Source organism: Beta vulgaris, chromosome 2 (genome assembly GCF_026745355.1).
Source record: "Beta vulgaris subsp. vulgaris cultivar EL10 chromosome 2, EL10.2, whole genome shotgun sequence".
In the NCBI taxonomy this organism is placed as follows: Eukaryota; Viridiplantae; Streptophyta; class Magnoliopsida; order Caryophyllales; family Amaranthaceae; genus Beta; species Beta vulgaris.
In genome coordinates, this window is record NC_079203.1 from 41,463,401 (window position 1) to 41,477,003 (window position 13,603).

The window sequence follows — 13,603 nt, forward strand, 5'->3', positions numbered from 1 at the left end:
ATTAAAGCATTAAAGAGAATGAAAACAACTTTAATCCTAAACTCCTTACTTTTGAGCATGGCCCATGAAGGTAACAGTCCAACATTTATATTCTATAAGCACGGTGAGGGCGGTTGGTCGGTCCACAAAGGCCGGCATTTTCAGACTCATATATCTAATCTTCAAGTCCCACTTACAATTTGTCAATACTCCATTTTTATTTTTATTTTTGGCGGACGGCTCCATTTTCTTTTCTTTTCTTTTCTCTGTGGACTAAATTTGGAAATACTTATTTCAAGGAATTTTCAAAATTTTGACATGAGAAATTTTCAAAATTCTCTTTATTGACAAAAATTTTCAACCAAAATTGGCAAAATCATGATATTGTATGAGAAAGGTGGGTAATGACTATATGTGATCCACCTAACACCTAAGTTTTTTTTGTACCCTTTTACTATTGGACCTACTTCACTAAATACATAATTGCTAGAAGAAAATCGAGTAAATAATACCTTATACGTTTATTGGATCGTTTTATTACATTTTAAACATATCAACTCTCATGTTGTATTTTATCAAATTATATTGCTAAAATAATATATATAGTTAACTTCATATTAAATTTTTGCATCAAAACTAAAAAAATATACTGTCAAATCAATCTCCTAACCTTGTTTAGTTTGGCATTGATGCTATGTACTCCCTCCGTTTCATATTAATTTACTCACTTCACTTTGGGGGAAAATCAAGGAGGAAGTACAAAAGTATAAGAGAGAAACTGAAAAGGTGGAGAGAGAAACTGAAAAGTGAGAGAAAGAAACAAAAAAGTGGGTCAAAATATAAAAAAGTGAATGACATGGGTGGAAAAAGAGGAGAAAGTAGATGTGATATGTTGCCAAATATAGGAAAAACAACAGTGTGTAGATTAAAAAGAAACTGACTAAAAAGGAAAGTGTGTAGATTAAAAAGAAATAGAGGGAATAAAACTTATGACAAGAATACATCAACAACTAAAAAAAGTCAAATTGCACCAAACCTTGTTTATATGGTGTGTTTTGCTACAATTTGGCTCACATTGTAGCGCGACTTGGAGTATTATAGGTGTAAGAGCACCCATAATGGCAAGCTACAAGTCTTACAATTACTTGTAGTTTTGATCAAATTTCCAAACCACAACATTCTAAGCTACAACTTTTTCCATTGAAAAACTACAACTATTTGTAGTTTTTGTAGGTCTCACATGTCATCACCATACAATAATTTTTAATGTGAAAGAGTAAAGTGGAAGTGTCCACAAAAGATTGACAAAGCAAATAGCTTTGTGGAGCTACTTGGCTTCACAAAACAACAAACTTGTTTTCTCTTCAATAATAGAGCTAGTAGCTCTAACTTTTGAAAAATTGCAAGCTAGGACCTAAGAGCAACTGTTGGAGTTGCTCTAATAAATTATACAATGAACTTGATACATATAATAGTTTAATATGCCAAATGTTGTGCAAGATGTACCAAACGTAACCAAAAAAGTGATGCACCACACCACAGACATGTCATGGATCAGGATAGCAACTTCACAATACTTGTATGGAGATGCCAACTATTACTAAAATTAGGGTTGTAACTCGTTTACCGAATTCGAACATGACCTGAAATAAACGAGTTTGGATTGAGATTTTTGTCCCATTTAATTTAAGTAAGTGGGTTGACACGACTTATCCATTTAAATTAAATGGGTTAGGTTAAGGTTGATATTTTCAACTCGAAATGAACCTTTTTTTTACCTGTTTAACTCATTAAAATATAAATTTCCTAAAAAGTTGTAAAAGTCGGTGAAAATTTTAAAAATACTAAATGTAGATCAGAAATACTGAAAAGAAAATCTAATCATGCAAACTTTTATGTGAATTTATTGTTTAAACCTAATAAATTTTAATAAAAATTTAATAGTAATAAATATGTAAATGGGTAAACGGGTTATATGAACATCCCCTTCAATAAACACGTCGGGTAAAGGTTAAGTTTTTCAACTCGTTTAACAAATGGGTTCGATTTGGGTTATGACATATTTAGCCGATTTATTATTAACCTGAACACGAACACGAGCCAACCTGATCTGTTAATCAACCTTAACTAAAACACTTCAAATAACAACATAGTCCATTTAAATCGAGTGAAGCCCCACTCAATCTTCAATATGAGATAAAAAAAATTCACTTTGTACAACAGATAAATCTTAAGTTTTACACCCACACCTCTCCATTTAAGTTATAATAAAAGTATAAAACTACTACCTCCAAAAAACAAGTCTATACAATTAAAATCTAAAAACATGTACGATAGAAATCATCAAAGCGTGAACTATGTACTAGGGTGCACAATGCTCATTGTGCACTTAAAAAGAACATACCATTTCTATAAAGGAACAAAGGTTATAAAATAAAGAACATATAGTAATTGAACATTTATACTTAAGGTAAAAGAACATATACCTTTTAAATTTAAATTTGAAAAAGAGAATCTTTAGTTGTAAAATTTCAAGAACCAGATAACAATAAGACCTTGTTTGGTTGACAAAACAAATCATGGGAAGTGCAAATTCCTAGGAAGTAGAAATATATGAAGTTGTTTGGTTGGCAAAACCATGGGAATTGTCACTTCCTAGGAAATTCTACTTCCTCCAAAATGGAGGAAGTTACTTACCTAGGTCCCCCTAGGTAATTAGAGTTTCTCATAGGAAGTTCTACTTCCCATTATCAACCAAACACAATTTTACACTTCCTAGGAATTTCAAATACATGGAAAAAATAATTTCCTAAGAAGTATGACTTCCTATATACAACCAAACAAGACCTAATTTTTTAAAATTATAGACTCTAAAAATGATAAAAAAATGTAATTTAGAAAAGGGTGCATCATACTCTACATGGTGCAGTACAACAGTACTTAGGCTATGTTCAGTTCACCTTATTTTTGCTTATTTCAGATCTAATCAGATCAGATCAGATCAGAAAAAATAAGTTCAGATCAGATCAGTTCAGATTATGCTTATATTTAAAAATCATTATATCTTTCATTACATATTAGTAAAAATTATAATAATTGAATATTAATAAAGTACTCACTAATCAAACAAGACCCCACGTGACTATATTTTTTCTTATATATTGAGAAAAATCTAAAAGATAAGATCTTGTAATCAGAAAAAATAAGTTCAGATCAGATCAGATAAGTTCAGATCAGATCAGATAAGTTCAGATCAGAAGATTTCAAGTGAACTAAACATAGCCATATTTGCGGACAATTTCTTGAGAAAAATAATGGGGTGAAAAATGTCGGGGAAAAATAATGGGAGAAAAATAAGAAGCGGAAAGCTAGAAAAGCCGAAAAAAGACAGCTAACAAAACATCAGGCGTAATCAGCTTAAGTGGGTCCCAATGTGAAGTCCCCACTCTCCACTCTCTACCTTTTTTTCCTTATATTTGACGACGAATAAACCCCATTCTCTCTCTTCCATCTCTCTTTCTCTCTCCTCTTCATCAATTCATCAGCATTCGTTGAAAGCGAAAACAATTTCCGCACTAAAATACACAAAACGCTCATCATTCTCAGGCAAGGAATCTTCCTTTCTCTCTCTTTTCTACTATATTTTTTACTATTCAAGTAGATTCAGTTTCAAATTTAACTTTCATTCACTTATATTTCAATTTTATACTTGACCTTTTTTTGATGTATATATGAGCATGATCAATCATGGTGATGTTCTGATGTATATATGTATGTATGTATGTATGATGAATTGATGATGATGCATATGGTGTAGATGCATGTTTGATATGTATGTGTGATCTAATCGATGTTTCTGCTTCATTCATGAAGTTCATCACTGTTTTTGTTCTCCTATTTTTCCTACTAATTTTAGTATTGATTGAGTGGATAAATGATCAGTATGTTACAGGAAAAAAAAAATTCAGTTAAAAGTGTTTATGGACTTATAAATTTTTTGATCGACAAAATTGTTTTTTCGTAATTACTGTTTTTTATGGCTCCTGTCATAAACGCACAAATTTGGAAAAAAGAAAAGAAAAAAGGGGAAATAATGAATTTCTTTGAATATTTTGTCGGATGCTTTTCACTTTGGCCAATGGCCGAGAATGTTCTGGTTTTAAGTTCTAACTCTTTTTGTTTAATAGTAGCTTCTAATTTAAGGAAAATAAGTGGGGGAAAGGCTTTCTCATCAAACAGCATCAACCAGCTAACCAAGTATTACGAGTTCAAAAAGTATTACTTCCTTTGTTTTTTTTTTCACTCGCAATACTTTTACTTTTTATATCAACTATAATGCAATTTTTGGATATGAAAGAGTTAGAAAAAAAAAGGTTCATATAATTAAAGAGAAATGGAGAAAAAGGAAAATAAAAAATGTTGCAAGTAATTAATTATTTTTTAAAAAAAAAGTGTTGCGGGTTAAAAAAAGGAAGAAGTATGTATGTTTGACTTAAATAGTTTTACTAAATTATGTTCTCCTACCATTATTTATACGTAAAGAAAAATAGAATCACGTGGAATTTGCTGATTTTTTTTAAGTTGATAAGATGAAAGATCCTATTGAACTGACATTTCGCATAGATATAACCAATCAGGTTTGTAGAGTAGACTTTTTGAAGGGAGGGAGGGAGAATGGTAAGAGAAACCAACTCCAAAGAGCCCCGATTGAGATTTGATCCCATGACTTTGAAGTTATGAGGTTAAACTTTACAACTGGAAAATGTTTGAGTAACCTTACGGGTCGGGGTTGCCAGCCCTATTAGAAACACATTAAAATATAATATTGATATGTATGTAATAAATGATGGGAAAAGTGATATAAGAAAAAAAAATATTTTAATGTATTCCTCACCAATAAAAATTCAATAATAAGACGGTTGACAACCCTTATGTCACTCAATTAATCTCTTTGATAACTAGACCAAGCTTTGCTTAATACGTGAAATTTGTTATGTCTATTTTCGAGGTATCAACTTTATAAATTTTAGTGTACAAATACATAATTAAATATATATTTAGATAAAGATCAATGTAAATGTTTCAATAAAGGGGAACTAATAATAATAAGTGAATGAAGTTTCATTTCCCCCTTCCCGGTTTTCCTCGGAAAAAAAAGTTTCATTTTTGGCCTTTGCCTTGTCTGGCCTTTCTGCTCTTTCAAGCAAAAATGTAGCGGAAAAGTAAAAACAAGAAACATTTTGTTTTAGACGGAACATCAAACATTAATGTATGGGGGTCACGCGGTATTTGAGATGATGATGATATTGATGAATGATGTTCATAGAACGGACCCGCTTACCAAACCTATCCTTTTCTTTTTCCTGTTTCGTACACTAACGTCTTTTTTTCATGTACTCATCTCATATATTAGTACGGCTCTACTTGACAATTAGATGTTAGCTATTTGTATTAGCTGGTTCGACTAGTTATTTGTATAAAAGTTAGTTGATTGATACTCTATTAGGTAGAATGATCAATAAGGATATTCGCATAATTTATTAGTAGATTTTTTTTTAGTGAAAGGAAGTAAATGTGATTAACTTTAAGATATATTAATCATTTCACAATTAAATTTACAAACTTCTCTTCGAAAAAGCTGTTACTAGTAGCTTTTTCAAAATTAACTTTTTGATTTCAAACCTCTCTTTTTACCCAAAAACTCTCTCAACCAAACACCCTTGAATCTCTGATACATAAATACTAGTAAGAAGAATCAAAGTTCACCTTGTTGGTTAGAGACCTTTCCATCTTTTTGATATGGGTTCGATTCTTCTCTATTGTAATGTAGAATCTCCAAACCCCCCACTGCCACTTTCAATGGATATTCATTTTACCTCGTAAAAAAAAAGTACTAGTATGATAGTGGTAGAAGTGATAATAATTTAATTTCATGAACGGGGTACAAGTGAGAAACTTTTAATTTCTTGGTTCTTGAAATATGATACAAGTATTTGAAGAAAATATCATGTAACCTTTAGTTGGCAAACAAACCCCTATTATCATTGTAAGGATGACCAAAATTGAGTTAAACTAACATGAGCGCGGTGCTCATCACCAACATTGGAAGGGGATTCCCATTTTCCGCCGGAGGTAGAATGGTTAATTGTGGATTATGTTATTTTCTCCCGAGCATCTGAATTCTGATATAAAGGTTGTTCGGCTAATCACTTCTTATATGAGAAAAGAAAATCCGATGTAAAAAAGTAGGCTATGATCTTCGTCATAAAACAACTAAACTGAACTAAATTGAGTTGAATTGAACTGAAATGAACTGAAATGAATAGTGATATGTGAGAGTAAAAGTATTGTCTAGAGCTGAATTGAACTGAACTGAAAATAAACTGGAGAGAACAGGAAAATATTGTTATATGACTCTTAGTAATATTTAATTATTTACCCATTTTATTTAGTTACACATGAGGTAGGCTGTAGGCAGTACATTAACACCTGATCAAATGCATGAGTGAGACTTGAGATTTGAGAGCGTGACTACCATTTAGTGAATTTTAATGCAACTTGTTACAGCTCTCTTCCAGTTGCTTTCATCCCCCCTAATACATTATTATGTTGACCGGACCATATATTCTCCCTATCTTTAATTTATTTTCACATATTCTTTTCTGTCCCTTCAGAATCTATCATAATAGCTGATGTAATTCAATTTAGAGTTTGTTCTATCTCTATGTATATTTTTCACAAATCTTAAATAACTTGAATTCCCAGACTATCTGCCTTTATTCAAAGTGTTCTATAATTTATAAAGAAAGGGTAATGGTGTATAATAAGTTGGTTAGTTGCATTAGTCTTGCTTTACATTATAGTAGAATAAAAATTGTGGTATAACCTCTAGGATCTATATTTGAGAAGGTAGTGAAGATTTATTCTTTTAAATACTATATACTTGAGATTTAGATCGAATACTGAAGGCAGATTTAGATTAAGGAAAATGTTTGAGTAACCCTTAGGGTTGCCAACCCTCTTAGACACATTAGAATAAAATATTAATATGTATGTAATAAATGAGGAGAGAAGAGATATAAAAATAATTTTTTAATGTATTCCTAACCAATGAAAATTCAATAATAAGAGGGTTGGCGACCCTTAGGGTTACTCAATCAATGTCCTTAGATTAATTTAAGTAAAAATAAGCTTGCTGCTATTCTGAGTACTTGTATATTACTCCAAGTAAGACACTCATCAGTCATCAGTTGCTCTTCTTGCTTACCTGTCCTCATTGTCTTTTGTGCAAAATTAAGCAAAAAATGGTTTTTTTTTTCTAACAAAAACCATGAAGCTTTTATTCGACAGCAAGAAAGCTTAAATATTAGAGGCCTACTTTACAGAATGTTATCTGCATTATACAATGTAACTTATTATAGATTGCCTAGATCAGAGTATAATGTCCGTATTATTGTCTAAATTCAATAATGCAACCATTCATTTGACTTTTGTTGCACGTTCATGCTTGAAACAGACATCTCATGCTGCACAGATACTATATGTTTGGCCATTGCTTAACAATTCACTGATATTCTAAGATTTTTAAATCTGAATCAAAGTTACTCCCTTTGTTTGGTACCTTATAAAAAATAACGTTAACTTTCTCTATGTGGTTTCTGGTTTCTGTCTCCCTCTCCTGCCTCATCACATAGCCAAAGAACCTAGATGTATAGATTAGAGAGTGGGAGGACATTTCCTTATTAAGTGTGTTATTTCCCGGTGATAGAATAATTGTGAAACAGACTATTGGCAGCATAGCTCGTCGTGGCTACTGATTTTGCAATTCAATGCTAGTTTTTCATCCGATTTTTTGGGAAAAGACTACAACATGATACTCCACCAATCAAGTCCTAGAGAAGGGTAGATTTGAAGTGTATTGCATTATTGACCGAGATTTGGCTAGTAGCTAGAAGAACACATGGGAATCATACAAGACAAAAACCCCGCTGAACAATCTATTTTCATCGTATATTCAAGTAATGTTTGGTTCTTTTCCACCTAAAAGTGAGTGCACTCTGAAATCCAGTTGGATATTGGTACTAAAGATTTCAGCATTTAAGCTTATACCTGACTGTATGCGACCTGGACTAGATCTGTCTGCCTCCAGACAAGCTGTCTTTGTGCACATCTCAGTATCATGATATAAAATACAAAACCTTATAAAAGTTACTTTCTTGATGTTAAAAAGAGGAGAAATATACATTTCATAGGAATTTATCGCTTCTTCTTTTGCTGTCTTTGCACTTTTGGGATTTCTACTTGACATATAAATTATAATGCAAGTGTGCATATAATTGATTTGTGGTTCGAATCTTGTACATGTGGCTTTTTTTTTTTTGAGAGGGAACTTATACATTTGTCTACCTCAGGTTGGAGTTCAAGTATTGTGATTAGAAATGGAAGCTGAGGCTATAACAGATATAGAGGTGCCGGTGGTGGAAGTCAAGGAGAAACTTGCTAGTGTTGAGGAGCCAATTCAGGTAGCTTCCGCTAAGTGCAGCATTATTTTTATGTTCTCCATGATTAGTGTAGCTTAATTGTATATGCTATATCATAATTTAGCTTTCGTATCAACCTTAAACCTGGAATTTTTATGGCACGACAGGAAAATGGAAATAAAGAGGAGAAAGAAAAGTCTCTTGATGATGGAGAGTTTATTAAGGTTGACAAAGAAACACTAGAAGCGAAAGAAAGCTCTCGGGATATTGAAGTAAAATCTGCAGATGAAAGCAAGTTATCTGCTAGTGAATCTAGCAGAGAACTACTTGAAGCGCAGGAGAAGATAAAGGAGCTTGAGATTGAATTAGAAAGAGTGGCTGCTGCATTAAAGGATTCCGAGTCACAGAATGTGAAGCTGAAAGATGAGGTATTCTTGACAGAAGAAAAGCTTCAAGGAAGTGGGAAGAAGTATGACGAGCTCGAACTGAATCACAAGAAATCGCAAGAGCAGATGGTAGAGGCCGAAAATGACTTCAATGAGAAGCTGAAAAATTTGCAAGATGCTTTGGAAGATCATGCAACTAAGCACAAGGAGCTTGCTGGTATCAGAGAATCATTCGATAGTCTTAATTTAGAGTCCGAGAACTCAAAGAAGAAAATACAGGAGTTGGAGCTAGAATTACAATCTCGTGCAGCGGAATTGGAAGCTGTACTCCAATCTTCTCACTCCAAAATTGAGGATGCTGAGAGAAAGGTGGGTGAGCTTGAATCACTGCTGGGAGAAAAGAAGCAGAAAATTGAAGAACTTGAAGTGAACATAAGCTCACTGGAGTCAAAATGCGGGGATGCAGAAGCCGAGTCAAAAAAATATTCAGGCATGGTATCCGAACTCACTGGAGATATTGAGAAGTTCCGGTCTTTAATGTTGAACCTCGAGAGTGCACTTCAGACAGCGAGTGAAAAAGAAATGGGGCTGATGGAATCTTTGAATGTAATGAAGGAGGAGAAGAGAAGTTCCGAAGAAGCATTGGAAAATTCCACCAAAAAGCTCCAGGAAGCTGAAAATTTGCTTGAATCATTGCACGGTGAAATGTCTCTTACACAAGAGAAACTTAAAGGTATTGAAAACGATCTGAAGGGTGCTGGATTAAGGGAAAGTGAGATTATGGAGAAGCTGAAATCTGCTGAGAATCAATTAGAGGAGCAAGGGAGAGCAATAGAGGAAGCTACAACAAGCAAAATGCATCTTGAATCATTACATGCGTCTTCTACAAGGGACTTTGAGTTAAAAATGCAAGAGACATTAACGAATTTCAATGAGAAGGAAACTGAGGCTAAATCACTGTCCGAGAAACTTAAGATACTTGAAGATAAGGTACAAAATTATGAAGAGCAGGTAGGAGAAGCAGCTTTGAAGGCTTCTGCTCTGACAGAAGAATTGCATCAGAGTGCTGCAAAGGTAGCTTCCTTAGAAAGCTCTAATATAGAGCTTAAAAAGATGATTGAGGAAGCTGAAGGTAAAGTGGCACAATCACTTTCAGAGAAGGAACTTTTGGTAGAGACAAATTCACAGCTGAAGAACAAGATTGATGAGCTTCAGGAGTCACTCAATTCCGCTAATGCAGAGAAAGAAGCGACTTCTCTACAACTTGCTTCTCACATGAATACAATCACAGAGTTAACTGAGAAACACTCGAGATCTTATGATCAACACTCTGCTGCTGAAGCTCGTCTTTTGCAGGCCGAGGAACAGCTGAAGGAGACAGGTAGTAGATTAGCTGATAAAGAGACGGAAGTTGAGGGGTTGAGTGAACGGCTTAGCTCCCTTGAAAGTCAAGTAAAGGCGTACGAGGAGGAGGTCCGTGAAGCATCTGGAATAGCAGAATCTAGAAAGGAGGAGATAGAACAGTTGAAGGGAACTGTTTCTAAGTTAGCGGATAAAGAGGCTGAAATCAAGGAACTCAATGAAAAAATTGTAGCTCTTGAAGTTCAAGTAAAGAAGTATGAGGAAGATTCTCAGGAAGCAGAAGGAATTGCTGAATCAAGAAAAGTTGAAATTGGAGAGATGGCTGAAAAATTATCTCAGAAGGAGCTTGAAGTTACTGAATTGAATAACAAACTTGCTTCTGTTGAAGGCCAAGTAAAAGTTTATGAAGAAGAGGTCAGTCAAGCATATGGGGTCGCTGAAACTAGAAAAGCTGAAATTGAAAACCTGGTTGAAAAATTAGGTCAGAAGGAGTTGGAAATGAAGGAATTGAGTGAAAAGCTTACTTCCCTTGGAGGGCAGCTTATAGAACATCAGGAAGCAGCTCTTGAAGCTTCTAGGATTGCTGAATCAAGAAAAGCTGAAATTGAACAGTTGCAAGGAACAGTTGAGACATTAGCTCAAAGGGAGTTGGAAGTCAAGGAATTGAATGAAAAGATAATTAGCCTTGAATACCAGCTAACGAAACACCAGGAAGAGGCTCTTGAGGCATCAGGGATCTTTGAATCTAGAAAAGTTGAAATAGAAAACCTGGTTGAAAAAATAGGTCAGAAGGAGTTGGAAGTGAAGGAATTGAATGAAAAGGTTACTTCTCTCGAAGGGCACCTGACAGTACACCAGGAAACAGCTCGCGAAGCCTCCGGGATTGCTGAATCAAGAAAAACTGAAATTGAAAAATTGCAGGTAACAGTTGAGATATTAGCTCAAAGGGAGTTGGAAATCAAGGAGTTGAATGAAAAGATAAGCATCCTGGAAAATCAGCTGAAGAAAAACCAGGAAGAGGTCGTTGAAGTGTCAGGAATGGCTGAATCTCGAAAGCTTGAAATTGAAAATTTGCTTCTGAACTTACAGGAGCAGACGAAAGTGGTTGATAATCTGCAGCTTGAATTGGGTCAAGTTGAGACACGTAACGAGGCATTGGCTGAGGCAAATATGAAACTCACTCAGGATCTGGCTCTTGCTGAGACAGAACAGAATGATCTCCAAACAAAATTGTCGCGCACTCTTGCTGAGAAGGATGACTTAGCTGCAAAATGTCTTAAATCAGATAAGACAATTGAGGAGTTAAACCAAGAGCTAACTTCTGAAAAGCAAAGGCTTCAGTCAGAGGTTTGTACCTTAGAATTTAGATAACATTATCTTAGATGATTTTTTACTCTTTTACTTAATATGCAACAACATATTCATATATTATCTCCAACAGATAGCTGCAGTTCTGGAGGAGAGTAGACAGCTACATGAAATGAAAAAAGAACGTGAAACTAGTATGGTCCAATTAGAAGAGCAACTGAAAGAATATAGAGGAAAGGAAGATGCTTCCAAGGTTGAGATTGAAAATCTTAAGGTTGAAATAACCGAGAAATCTGCCATGCAAGCAAGGCTGAAGGAACTTGAAGAACAATGTCAGGCAACTGAGGCTCATTTGAAGGAACAGGTTGGCCATTGGTGCTGAATGAATTGTGAATTAAATCCGATCCTTTTTCCTTCTTAAAATAAGACGTAAAACTTGCTATTTTTTGTAGGTTAAGAGTCTTGAAACATCTGCCACAGCCAGAGAGGCTGAATTGACTTCTCAGTTGGAACATCATGTGCAGAAACTCCAGGATCGAGATGTGTTAAATGAAAGGGTTACAAAACTTGAAGAAGAGCTGCAACTTGCAGAGGCCAATGTTACTAAGCTGGTTAGCCCTTTCTTCTACTTCATATCTTTATTAGATATTGTTCTGTGGAATCTTTAGACATAAGTCATTTTCATACACCAAAAAATATCATAAATATGACTGATATTCATCATTGGGAATGCTGATCAAACAGAAAGAGGAAAGTTCGGCAAAGGTGTCTGAACTGGAAACTGCAAGGAGTCGTACATCGGAAGAGCTTGGTGCTAAAAACAAAGAAGTCATGCTTCTTGGAAAGAAGGTCGAGGAACTTGAGCAAAAACTCCAGAAGGCTGAAGCTGTATCAAAACAAAAGGTGAGTTGTTTTTTTATTCTCGTTCTTTTTGAATTAAAGATAGGTTATTTGCCTAAACATATCTTACAGAAAAAATAGCATCAATTCTTTGCATATATTGCTAAGACAACTTATTTTAATCATCTTGATTGCTATTAACTTATTATCCTCGTAAGCTTCCTTCAGCATATATATAACGAGAAATGCACATTTTTGCCATGGTTTCCCCTTTAGGGAACATCCCTGGTAGTGGTGGATAGAGGTGAGAGAGGATTCTCTCTGATCATTGAACCATCACGTAAGGCCATATTAAAAGGTTCGATCATAAAGTAATACTATTATAGGAAGTGTGGGAAAATTAAAACATCCTAAGATAGTATATGTGATATTTTGTTTCTGGAATTTGGGGGGGGGGGGGTTGGGACAAGGGGTTCCGTATTTCTAATTGTTATAAGTTATAACAGGGGGAATTAGGGGAACCTAAGGGGAAAATGGGGGATGGGGGTGGGTTGGGAATATTGTAAAAAATGTAAGGTTTTTATGTGTGTGATAACTTATAACTCTTGGAAACTTTTGAGTTTCTCCCCCTTTAGGCATCAGCCTAAGACTGCCCATGGTCCCTGAAGATAAAAGGATAATATGATCGATACATAAACTAGGAGATTCTAAGTATTATGTTTTTGTGATCCTAGATCGATGAAAGCATTGCTGGAACTCCAGAGGGCGAAACAGAAGTGAGGTCCAGAGATATTGGATCAATGATTTCTAGTCCAGTAAAGCGTAAGAGCAAGAAATCAGAAAAATCATCTGCACAAACTGCATCATCCTCAGTGGTTCAGACTCCGACAACTGAAGCTTCTTCCTCCATAAACTTCAAGTTCATCTTAGGAGTTGCATTGGTATCCATTGTTGTTGGTGTGATCTTAGGGAAAAGATATTAACTTCCAATTACCTGATTGAGTTTGGGTTACTCTAGTTTGATGAAGTGATTATTTTGAAGTTGTTTATAACATAAGCCTTCAAGTTTGGTGGCAGTTAAGTTTTAGTTTTATGTTCACCAAAGAAGCAGTTTTTGGTTATGTAATTATCACTTGGTTTTTTAATGGTGGTGGTGCTATTTATTTTTTCAATTTTTTGGGGTTGTAAACTGTGAGTTTTGGAAGTGAGGCTGTTTATTTATGTAACAAGTTTTCTGGTTTGCTTTTA

General features: G+C 34.5%; 1 protein-coding gene across 1 annotated transcript; it reads left to right on the top strand.

Annotated features, from left to right (window-relative positions):
* Positions 1–8,385: 8,385 nt before the first annotated feature.
* LOC104886597 (uncharacterized) lies at positions 8,386–13,603 on the top strand. Its single transcript, XM_010671057.4, has 6 exons — positions 8,386–8,501; positions 8,627–11,554; positions 11,649–11,879; positions 11,968–12,126; positions 12,260–12,418; positions 13,090–13,603. The coding sequence occupies exons 1-6, from the start codon at positions 8,418–8,420 to the stop codon at positions 13,336–13,338; spliced, it is 3,810 nt and encodes a 1,269-aa protein (XP_010669359.1). The 5' UTR covers positions 8,386–8,417; the 3' UTR covers positions 13,339–13,603.

What these genes read in the sequence shown, in the direction of transcription:
- LOC104886597 (XM_010671057.4), top strand. Translation starts at nt 8,418, where the DNA reads ATGGAAGCTGAGGCTATAACAGATATAGAGGTGCCGGTGGTGGAAGTC. An exon ending in GTGTTGAGGAGCCAATTCAG is followed by an intron (nt 8,502 to 8,626) that starts GTAGCTTCCGCT and finishes ATGGCACGACAG; the next exon opens with GAAAATGGAAATAAAGAGGA. An exon ending in AGCAAAGGCTTCAGTCAGAG is followed by an intron (nt 11,555 to 11,648) that starts GTTTGTACCTTA and finishes TATCTCCAACAG; the next exon opens with ATAGCTGCAGTTCTGGAGGA.